Source organism: Canis aureus, chromosome 20 (genome assembly GCF_053574225.1).
Source record: "Canis aureus isolate CA01 chromosome 20, VMU_Caureus_v.1.0, whole genome shotgun sequence".
NCBI lineage: Eukaryota > Metazoa > Chordata > Mammalia > Carnivora > Canidae > Canis > Canis aureus.
Window position 1 is genome coordinate 24,875,934 of NC_135630.1, and position 12,089 is coordinate 24,888,022.

At 43.2% G+C, this 12,089-nt stretch overlaps 1 protein-coding gene across 8 annotated transcripts in view; it reads left to right on the plus strand.

Annotated features, from left to right (window-relative positions):
• The first annotated feature begins 1,338 nt into the window (after positions 1-1,338).
• PRDM5 (PR/SET domain 5) overlaps positions 1,339-12,089 on the plus strand; it is a 206,392-nt gene continuing 195,641 nt past the window's right edge. For 7 of the 8 annotated variants that reach the window (XM_077861174.1, XM_077861176.1, XM_077861178.1 and 4 more), the window contains exon 1: positions 1,339-1,689. In XM_077861174.1, the coding sequence (XP_077717300.1) occupies positions 1,597-1,689 (93 nt within the window). In that variant the 5' untranslated portion in view covers positions 1,339-1,596. Of the gene's footprint in view, positions 1,690-2,987; positions 3,861-12,089 lie in introns of those variants that run through there. The other variant, XM_077861179.1, reaches the window with a different exon arrangement.

The following is a 12,089-nucleotide window of genomic DNA, read 5'->3' on the forward strand; positions in this document are numbered from 1 at the left end:
CAATCGGGAGTTGCCTGATGAGCACTAGATAGGTAATCTGCCAGATGGATATCTGCCATCACCTAAAAGAGAGTAACCTTGCGACAGCCAATCTGCATTTTGTTTAGTATAATTTCCTTGTTTCTGCTTTGTCTGTAAGTCTTTCATTTAGTACAGCTCCTCAAAGCTCTTTTCTGTTTGCCAGACTGCATGCTGCCCCATTCACAGATTGTTGAATGCAGCAATAAAATAAATAAAATCTTTAAAATTTATTTAGCTGATTTTTTAAAGTATGGCCTTTAATGTTGTCAGAATTATTATTTTTAATGGTTAAAAGCAACATCAAATGTTTATAGGAACATTACATGAATTCCAAAAGACCTCAGAGTAGAAAACTATCAAGAATATCCAGAGAAATGAGTGGAAAGCTCCTAGTTTGTCTTACAGGAGAAGAGTCTTATAAAATTTCTTTTGAGATGTACCAAACTTTATTAAAAAACACTAACACAAGACGTCTGTTGTTTCCTTGCTGTGATACTGGATTTTATGGTTTCAGGGTTCCCTCCCATCTCTCCTGCTTATGGGCTGGAGATCTGTGACAGGCCTGGTGATTTCCAAGCAAGGTAAGACTCAGGAACGGTGTTTTCTTGGGAAGTGTAAGAACTTCCCTTGGGTTACAGCACCATACAAGAACTAGTTTCCAATGGACTTAAGTCGACATTTAAATCTCTTTTTATTGAAGATTTTATTTATTTATTCATGAGAAACACACAGAGAGAGGCAGAGACAGAGGCAGAGGGAGAAGCAGGCTCGGACTTGACCCCGGGTCTCCAGGATCACGTCCTGGGCTGAAGGCGGACGCTCAACCTCTGAGCCACCAGGGCTGCCCTGAAATTTAAAATTTGAATTAACTTGAAATATGGATTATTAGTTGCAGACTGTGTACACCCCCTTTCTCTGGACGTTAATCCCCATACTCACCGATTCCCTATGAATTCAAATCTCTGAAACAATAATTTAAAAAAAAAAAAAAAAAAAGAGGTGCCTAACTGAGATGTGAGAAGGCCCCAAAGTTCCTAGTCCTCAGGGTTGGTTTGCAGTCGCCGGGCAGTGAGCACGCTTTGCCTTCGGAGGACGCCCCCCGCAAGGCCCGTTTCGTTTTGCACCTCCGAAGGGCAGGACTCCCCGCCCGGCAGCACCCCCAGCTCTGCGGAGCGGGGCCGGGGGAGCAGCCGGGGCCGCTCCGGGGTTGGCGGCCCCGAGCTCCGCCGCGCTCCCGGCACCGCTCCCGGCGCGGGTCCGGCCGCCAGCGTCGGGCCAATCAGCGCGCGGCGTCGCCCAGGCCGCGGCGCCCCGGCCCGCGCCCCCCGCGCCCCCGCGGCAGCAATGGCAGCGGCGGCCGCGGCCGCTCCGGGCTGAGCCAGACCCGGGACGAGGAGGGGCCGAGCCGCGGGGGATCCTGGAATCGGCGGGAGGTGGGGATTCTGGGAGGCCACCTCCATTTCCTCCTTCCCGCCGGCCTCTCCCCTCCACCCCAGCACCCCCAAATGTCGATGTGTCGCCTCCCGGGCGCCGAGCGCTGGTGCTGAGCGGGGCGGGGCGGCGGCGGCGGCGAGAATGCTGGGCATGTACGTGCCGGACAGGTTCTCCCTGAAGTCCTCCCGCGTCCAGGACGGCATGGGGCTCTACACGGCCCGCAGAGTCAGAAAGGTGGGTGACCGGCGGCCGCCCCGCGGGAAGGAAGGCCCCGGCCGGCGGGGCGGCCTCCCGAGCGGCTGCGCCACGTCGGTGCCGGCGGGGCGCGCGCGGCGGCGGGACGCCTCTCCTCACGCCCGCAGGAAGTGAGCCCGGACGCTGCCGCCCTCTTCCTCGCTTCAGGGAGGGAGCGGCGGCGGCGCGTTGGCTGAGCCGCGCGTGGGCGGGTGTCCCCGCGGCGCGCACGCAGCCCCGCCGCCTCCCGGCCCCTCGCGTCTTCCCTTAGCAGGAGGAGCCGCGGCCCGGGGCGCCTCGCGCTGCGCTCCCTGCGTCCGCAGCGCGGCCCCACACCGGCCTAGGCTCTTGCCCTCCCTCCAGCGTTCCGTGGCTCCTGGGCGGTGCCACCTACAGAAGCTTAGGGTCTTTTGCTTTAAGATTATTTATTTATTTACTTACTTAGGTGAGAGAGAGAGAGGCAGAGACACAGCAGAGACCGAAGCAGGCTCCGTGCAGGGAGCCCGACGTGGGACTCGATCCCGGGACTCCAGGATCACGCCCTGGGCCGAAGGTGGTGCTAAACCGCTGAGCCACCCGGGCTGCCCAGCTTAGGATCTTTTTTATTTTTACGATCTTAATTAATTAATTAATTAATTAAGAGAGAGAGAGACAGAAACACAGGCAGAGGGAAAAGCAGGCTCCATGCAGGGAGAACGCCGTGGGACTCGGTCCGTTTTCTGTGGCTCCTGGGCGGTGCCACCTAGATGAGTTTAGGATCTTTTTTTTTTTTTTTTAAAGATTTTTATTTATTTATTTACTTACTTACTTACTTATGAGAGAGAGAGAGGCAGAGACACAGCAGAGACACAAGCAGGCCCCATGCAGGGAGCCCAACGCCCTGGGTCTCCATCAGGCCCTGGACTGAAGGCAGCGCTAGACCGCTGAGCCACCGGGCTGCCCAGCTTAAGGCAGCTTAAAAAAATCCTTATTTTTAGGATTTTAATTTTATTTATTTATTTATTTATTTATTTATTTATTTATTTATTATCTATGAGAGAGAGAGGCAGAGGGAGAAGCAGGCTCCATGTAGGGAGCCTCACGTGTTCTGTGGCTCTTGGGTGGTGCCACCTAGATAAACTTAGGATCTTTTTTTTTTTTTTAAGATATTTATTTATTTATTTACTTACTTACTTATGGGAGAGAGAGAGAGGCAGAGACACAGCAGAGACACAAGCAGGCCCCATGCAGGGAGCCCAGTGTCCTGGGTCTCCAGGATCAGGCCCTGGGCTGAAGGCGGTGCTAAACCGCTGAGCCACCCAGGCTGCCCAGCTTGGGATCTTTGATTTTGATTTTCTCTGCCTTAGGATTTTCTCTGACTAGATCCACGTCCCTTCCAGAAATGTGGAGGCGGATGAGCCGGGCAGGCACGTTGCGCTGTATGTACAGGACGGCCTGGAGATGTTGGATGTTGAAAGCAAAGGCCTAGGAGGAGGGATGACTGGAAGTTCCAGACCTTGGAGCTGATGAGAGACCTCTGTTACAGCCCTTTCACAGGATCTGTAAAATCTGGAACCATGAAGGAAGTGGTTAAACACTCAGGGTCAGAGCTGCTGTTTATTGAGTAGATACTTTGGGCTAAGGCCAGAACTTGGAATTTTACCCACATTAGTCACGTCACCAGCACAACTCCCTGGAGAACGGTAATCCTCATGTGAGAGATGAAAAAAACAGAAGGTCTGCAGGGTTAAATTTCCTCCTGAGTCAGTGAGTTAGGCTTCAAATCCATGGCTTCTGGGCTCCCAAGCTCCTGTTCTTTTCAGCTCTATCCCTGCCAGGTATCCCCACCCCTCCCTGTAACAAATATTTTGAGAAATGCAGGTTTGGGCAAGAGCAGGCTTGTTTCGGAAAGATTCACAGAATGCACCCAGAGACACCAGGATGCCTTTCATCTGGATGTAAATCTCCCTCCACCCCCTCACCTGAAGAGCAGGTAAAGAAAGGTGGACCAGTGCTTCAGGGGCTTCCTTGACAACATGACCTATAAGTATCTCTTAGGCTTAGACTGGAAGAAGCAAACCCCATATTTAGTTTTTCAAATGCGAGTTGGGAAGAATGTGCAGAGGTGAAAACCAGGAGGAAACGCTTGGTCTGAATTCGAGATGAACCGAATAGATGCTTTTGCCAAATAGGTAAATGTCAAAGTCAACATTCTTTCAAAGCAGAAGTTGAAATTCTGCTTTTACTCTTTCCTCACAGGATATGAAAATACCCAAATGGATTTTTCTTGAAAGTCTCAGGCCTAAGTGTAATTACTTAAAAATGAAACATAGTTCTTATTTTTATTGTTATTCATAGATATATATTAAAAAGTTATACAAATATGAGAATTATCACATAATCCCTGGTTTTGGTCTTATTATTTAGGTTTTTGAAACAGCTGGCCAATGTACTTTCTTTTGATACTTTTATAAATTCCAACTTATTTTTCCATGTACTTGGTTACTTGGAAGTTTTTTTTTATTATTATTTTTGGATATAGAATGAACAGCTTCCCAAATCCTCATATATCATAATATTTTTTTTAAAGATTTTTTAAAATTTTATTTATTCATGAGAGACAGAGAGAGAGGCAGAGACACAGGCAGAGGGAGAAGCAGGCTCCATGTAGGGAGCCCGACGTGGGACTTGATCCCGGGTTTCCAGGATCAGGCTTGTGGCTGAAGGCAGCACTAAACCTCTGAGCCACCTGGGCTGCCCATATTCTTCTATTTTATTATTGCAGTAGTGAATTGTCACTTACCTTTCCCTGGCTCTTAAAATGTCAACATGTAAAACATAGAGATTTTTACCCACATCACATCTAGAATGCTTATCTATATTTTAGGTGAATCTGCAGATGTTTGCACTGCATTCAAATGACATACTATTAGTGACGTAATTTAGTTAGGATCACAAGATACTCAGTTATTGATCATGGATGGGGACACTGATGCCAGAAATGGCCCTGAATTAGACTTCGGCTCCTTTGCCTTCAAAGGCTGAGGACCAAGATGAAGCTGATTTTAGCTGAGTGTTGAGGCTGAAGCTGAATGTCCATGCATTTCATACCTGTTTGGACATAGTTTCTTGATTCTTAAATACTTTCCAGGTTACCTTTAATAGGCCTGTTAGCCATAAATCAAGGATCAAGGGACCTGAGAAGACAGTATTTCAGCAGTTAAAGACCTTACTTTAAATTTTTCATGTTCTTTATTCTAAATAAAATTTGGAATTTATCACCTTATATATGTATGTTGGGAATTATAAATTTTTGTCACACTTTTATAACATAACGCTCATTTAACAATTCTTTTTTTTTTTTTTAATTTATCCATTTATTTATGATAGTCACACAGAGAGAGAGAGAGAGGCAGAGACATAGGCAGAGGGAGAAGCAGGCTCCATGCACCGGGAGCCCGACGTGGGATTCGATCCCGGGTCTCCAGGATCGCCCCCTGGGCCAAAGGCAGGCGCTAAGACGCTGCGCCACCCAGGGATCCCAACAGTTCTGTTAAAAAAAAATAAACAAACTTGTAGTTCAAGCTATCTATTAATTTCAAATTCAGAGAATCTAATCCAGACTGGTATTGAAGTTGGCAGATCTTTCTAGATGCTCTACTCCCACTATCTGGTTGATTTGAGATTTCCTTAACAATGAAACCCCTTAATCCTTGTTTAGGCCTACCCCCTCTGTTTTGCAGTGATTTGTAAAATGGGGTTCCTGCAGCAAAATCACCCAATGCTCTGGCTTCACACTTAGACCTACTAGGTTTTTCTGTGGCAATGATCTTTTTTTGCAGGCCTGCCTGCTGCCTCTGTCTTTCTTTCTCTCTTTGGAAGAAAGTTTGCATAGTGACAATGAGGTGAAAAGGAAAGGACCTCCCTTCCTTTTCTTACTGTAATGGAAATTAGGGGTTAGATGAGGAGAAGGTCCTTTGGTAGTAGCTATTTCTTTGTAAGCCATGAATTGTTCTTAGAGAAAGAATGGATGAGACTGTTGGAAAGCCTTTGAGTAGAAAAGGGAGGCCTGCCTTCCTTCATGGTTATACACATTGCGATTGGCTAATGATGAGAATAAGGTGGACGCTTTTGCATGCCATGTGCCAGACCCTGTTCTAAATGTCTCCCATGTGTTACCTCCTGTGAGCACAGTTTTAATGCTTCAATAGAGATGTGGAATTTTATATTGTAAAGTACTATGCAGATTAAAATTATTACCCAAAGGTAGTACATTAAACGTACATACAAAAAAAAGTTAAGCAAACACATACCTCACTACATTACATTTTTTATATTGTGACCCTTTTCCCCCTTGATGGCTAATGAGATTAATCAGTGGATGTTGGTGGTTGACATTATGCTTGGAACCCAAAATGTCGAAAGATGAACTGCAGGGTTCCTCCAGGCTCTCGGATTTTGTGATTTTATGGAAAAGGTTAATGCAGGAAATACAGTACTGTAGTTTTATTTCCCTTCAGCTCTGTTGTAGGAAGTTGGTTTTTCTTCCCCTCTGACTTTCAGCCCTTTATCCATATGTGGCAGGCGCTGTGCTAGGCTCTCGGGGTACACAGGTGGGCAAGACAGACTGGGTCTTAGTCCACAAGGAGCTTGTTTTCATGTGCAGGGAGATAGGCAGTAAACAAGTAAAAAAGTAAAACTTATCATGAAGATTATTGTGTTAATTTCAGCCTGTTTATATGGATTGATTTGCTAGGCACTAGATTAGGTGGATGGAATTGCTGAATTAGAGTAGTTTTTAGTCTGGTTGGTCAGCAAAGGAAATAGTTTCCATCCGATCTGAGAAGTGCTATAGACACCAAATGAGGTAGACAACCAAATGAGGGTGAAACTGTGTGAGATAAGAGTTGCTCTAAGAGTGCAGAAGAAGGAAAGACCACCTACTGTCATTTCAGTAAGTGAGCAGAAAATTTGGGGGGAATCAAAGAGTGCTTTATGGAGGAGTTGAATTTCTTGGGGTCAGATTATTATTGTGAAAATTGTCTTTATTATTGATCATTTTAACTTCACATATATTGGTGTGACACCTCAAGTATTGCTTGGGTGACAGGCTAGGTGGTGGTCCCGTGATACCGATCTCTGTGCATCTGACCAAATTTTGTGCTCTTAACCTGTTTGTATGGAGTTGAACAGCTTGTACGTAGAATTAAAAAAAAAAAAAAAAAAAAAAAAAAAAAAAAACCCTGAGGCAGTCCTTTCCAGGCTAGCCCTTGTGGCAGACCATATTATAGACAAAGGAAGTTGTTTAAGCATCTCTGCGGAAGCACCACCTTGGACACTGTGGCAGCCTGGAAGTGTCACACACAATCACACATGAAGTCTGGGTTTTCTGTTTACTGTGTACTTGTGTGCATTATCTCATTTTATTGTATATCGGTCTTTGAAGATTTATTATCCTCATTTTGTAGACTGTATACTTGCTGGATCATCATTATTTTTTGTCAAAATTTTTGCAGTTGTCCTATGCTGACCTTTAAAAGTATTTTTATTTTTTGTTTGTTTTTACTTTCCAGTTCATTCTTCACTAGCAGGGTAAAGCTGTACCTGATTGGATATGTAGTTACTTTCCTTTATATCTAGAATCGATTTAACTTGCGTAAGCTGAGCTGGGTTTGTATTTTTAAAAAGAACCAAAGACTAACAGGAAAGCTGAAGAAAAGCCGAAAAGGAAATGACTAAATATCAGTGAAATGAAATTATGTCTCTCCCAGATTTCTAGTCCCCCAGTTCCAGCAGAAGCAGTAAAAAGGATTGCAGGGGCCTATCTATACTGTAGCTGTAGTGAGCTCCAAAGTATAATTCTTCTTTGCCTAGATGACGTGGACCATTTTACGATGACTAACTAGTGAGTCCTTCCCTACCTACTGGTCCTGATAAAATGTACCCATGGCAAATCTATGATGGATGAGTGGTTCCCTTCTAATGAGGAGGAAAAAGTATATTCATAGAAGTAGAAAAAGAACTTGAGAAGTAATCTCATTTGCCCATTCTTATTTTACAAATGATGACACTGAAGTCGGGAGTAGCTTTGCACAGAGTTTTTTTGCAGCTAACAGCTGCCTCTCAAGCTCCTTTCATAATATCAACTCCCTCTTTTTCAAATCAAGGCAAATACCTTGATTGTCTTTGAGGGATTTGCAATAAAGACATTTAGCAAGGTCAAATCCCAAGTGAAAAATACCTGAAATAAAGGTTCAAATCTGAGTTTAAGAAAGGAAAATAAGCGAGAGAGAGAGAGAGAGAGAGAAAGAGAGAGAGAGAAAGCAAATTGTATAGGAAAGAAGTTCCCTGAAAAGAAAAGTAAGTAAAAACATAGAGGAAAAAATCACCATGCATAAATGTTAGTATAAGGAGACTGGATTTTGTGGAGTAAAGTGTTTTGTTAATCAGCTTGGAAGGTGAATCTAATGAAGAGACAATGGATCTTTATGATAGGGCTAAAATTCTGCCAGCGAATGTTTGCTTATATTTCCTGCTGGCTGATGATAACTAATCTGGAAACATAATCAGAGGGAAAATCATCACCACTGATGCCTGCCATATGTGCTATCTCTTTTTTATGTTTACACATTTACACTCTAGGATAGTGACTCAATGCAGCTCTGTATTTCCTGGTGTTATTCTAGATGTTAAGTTGTATAACCCACTTAAACTGAGGTTTTCTCAGAAACTTCATGGTTTGTTTTTTTGTGTTTGATGATAAAAGCGACAATTTTTTCAACAAATATTTATTGAGCAACTGAAGTTGCTACGCACTGCGCTAGTTGCTAGTAGTAGAATGAACGAGGCTGTAGTCTCTGAATGTGTCACACAGTTCATATGCAAGTCCTACAGCAAGTCTGTAAGGTAGCCATTATGATCCTTGTTTTATAGGTGAGGGAACTGATTTTGAGGAACGTTATATCAATAATAAATGGATTTGTCAGAATTTGAACTCAGATCATTCCATATATCCATCTCACCGATGACTTGGCAGAGTGTGTGTATTTGAGTGTGGGGAAGTTACTGTAAATAGGTGGTCTAGTTAGTCCTCACTAAGCAAGGGAGGTTTGGACAGTGACTTACAGGATGGGAGGAAAGTTGACTTCTAGGGGAAAAGCATCCTAGGCAGCAGCTAGAATGAAGGCTAAGATCGGAGTTTGTTGTGTCCCAGGACAAGGAGGCCAGTGCAGTTAGATGAGAATGAGCAGGAGCAGACTATTAGAGGAGGAGGTCAGAGAGCTAGTGAAAGGAAATGTGCTAAGAGCCATATTTCTTTCAGGCCATTGTAAAGATGCCATTTTCCTTTGAATGGAACAGGGAATGACTGCAGTGTATTGAGCAGAGGAATGACATGATCTCACTTGAGTTTTTTCAAGGGTCCCCTCTAACTGCTGTGTTGAGAATAGTCAGCCACAGGACAAATGTGTAACCTGGAAGACTTACTAGGATTTTGTTGCAGTGATCTGGGTGAGAGATGATGGTGGCTTAGACCAAGATGGTTGCAGTGCTGAGTGTGTAGTTTGAAGATAGCAGTAAGGGAGTATGTTGATGAGTTAAGGCGGTAAGAAGGGGAAGGATCAAAGATGGTTTCAAGGATTTTAGCCTGAGGAGTTGGAAGGGTTGACTGATAATCAACAACTGAGATTGGGATAGATTGTAAGTGGAGCAGGCTTGAAGGAGGAGGATCAGGAACTGAGGGGAAAGCAAGTTGATTTTGAAGTGTCTGTTAGACACTTCTCTCTCTGTTAGACAGGGAGAGATGCCAAAGACGATGTGAGATACAGTTGTTAAACTTGCAAATCCTCCATCCCATCCTTTACGCTATTATATTCATCTATTTTATGTTATAAACCTTACGTTTTTACTGTGTTCCCTTTAGATCATCAGTTGACTTTTAGAGCAATTAAAAATAAGACAAATGGTCTTCATTATGTATCTATATATATTTTAACATTTCTGGAACTCTTAATTTCTTTGTTTTGAACTAAATTTCTGTCTGGTTTCATATTCCATATGCTTGAACCATATTTTTTGAACATTTCTAATATTACAGGTTGCTAGCAATGAATTTTCTAAGTTTTCGTTTGTCTGAAAAAGTATTTTGCTATGTTCTCGAGGTTGACAGTTTATTTTTTCACATTACATTATAGATGTTGCTTATTTGTTTTTGCTTTTTGACTTACATAGTTTCTGACAAGAAGTTTGCTCAAAGCCTTTCTGTACAAAATATCTTTTACCCCTCTACTTTCAAGATTTTTCTAGCTTGAGTTTTAAAAGTTTAAATGTGATGTGTCTATGATTAAAAAAACTTGCTTCTTTAATATGTGGTTTGATGTCTTTTATCATTTTTGGAAAATTCTCAGGCATTGTCTATTTAAATATTCTAATGTAATCTTTCTTCTGAGACTCCGATTACATGTGTGTCAGACCATTTGATATGTACTGTCTCACAGCCTTTATATGCTTGGTTCTGCTTTTTCTATTATTTTTTACTTTGTGTTTTAGTTTAGGTAATTTTTATTGCCTTATCAAGTTTATTGACTCTTTTCTCAGTTGTGCCAAGTTTCCTGGTGAGTCTGTCAAAGGAATTCATCTTTGATACCCTATTTATTTCTAATATTTCCACTAGACTCTCCATCTTATAGTGTACATGTCTCAGCTGAAATCTTCTCTGTATTAATGCATGGTTAACTGTCTGTTCTAGTAGATTCTTTGACAAATTAGACATAGTTATTGTTGAAGTCCTTATCTGATAGTTCCAACATCTGTGTCATCTCTGAATCTGGTTCCATTGATTGCTTTGTTTCTTCACAATTGGCTATTTTCTCCTTGCTTTTTTGTATGTCTTATAGTTGTTTTTTTTAAAAAGATTTTATTTATTTATTCATGAGAGACACAGAGAGAGAGAGAGAGAGGCAGAGACATAGGCAGAAGCAGAAGCAGGCTCCCTCCAGCGAGCCCAATGTGAAACTTGATCTGGGGATCCCGGGATCACACTCTGAGCCAAAGGCAGAGGCTCAACCACTGAGCCACCCAAGTGTTCCTGTCTTATAGTTTTTTGTTTTTTTTTAATTTGTATTTATTTATGATAGTCACACACACACAGAGAGAGAGAGAGAGAGAGAGAGAGGGGCAGAGACACAGGCAGAGGGAGAAGCAGGCTCCACGCACCGGGAGCCCGACGTGGGATTCCATCCCAGGTCTCCAGGATCGCGCCCTGGGCCAAAGGCAGACGCCAAACCGCTGCGCCACCCAGGGATCCCCTATAGTTTTGATAGAATGTCAACATCATTGTGAAATAATCAAGAGTACTGTAAATAGCATTTATGCCTGGAAATATGCACACAATATGCACACTTTTAATTTATTTTTTAATTTTTTGTTGGCTGGGAATTTGGCTCAATCTAGTTAGGAGCTAAGATGGAAAAAAAATAGAGCTAAGATGGGTTTGCTTGCTATTGTTACCTGCAGTGCACCACAGGCTTCAGATTCTTCTAGAATCCCCTTGTATTGGGCATGGCTCGGGTGTTCAAGGATTTTCTCAATGTTTACGTTCTACATTCAACTCTTCTGTCCCTGAATACATCATCATAGAGGCGTTCCTTCACCATGCTGCATTGTTCTTGCCCTTCCCATGGTAGTAGACTGCTGTGTTTTTTTTTTTTTTTTTTTTTTTTTATAGATTCTTTTTCTTGAGATCTCTGTCAGCTTCATTCTTATCTAGGAGTTACCAGCTTCATCTGTAGAAGTTGGGCTTTCTTAACATTTCTCAGTGTATTCTCCATAGGAGCCAAATTTTTGCCTTGTATTAGGTTGGTGTTTTGCCAGGAGAGGGTTTCCTGTCCCCTACCCCAAGGTAGAAATCCTCTAATGGTTATGGTATAAGTTCCTGAGCCTGTATTACTTCCTGCCCTTCTAGAGGCAGTGGATCTTTGTGTCTTTGGTCCTTGAGGTGATAGTGTGCTGCTTTTCTTGAAGTGGCTAACGGCTTCTTCTCATATGGGAGAAAGGGCGGGGCAGGAGGTGTGAGGTGTTGTACCATTCTTGAAGGAGCTGCTATTCTCCTCTTGCATGCCTGCAGTACTGAGGAGTCTCTCTGTCTCCTGTCTGTCCCCCAGTCTTTCTTGTATGGGAGGTTCTTTGGAGAAGAGCCTGCAAATGTGTGTGAACTCCTCTTAGGTCTGGGGCTTCGCTAGTTCTATATGGTCAGGCTCTCTCAAATGCATCCTTTGGCAAACCATTAAAATGTTAGTTGATTTCTTATCTGCTTGTGTGTTGGCTGGCAGTGGTTCCTTCCATGTTCTGTCATGGGTAAGCCAGTGCTCTCCTCAAGAAGAGTTATGATTTTGTAGTTTATTGGCCTTTTGTATTATTAGGAT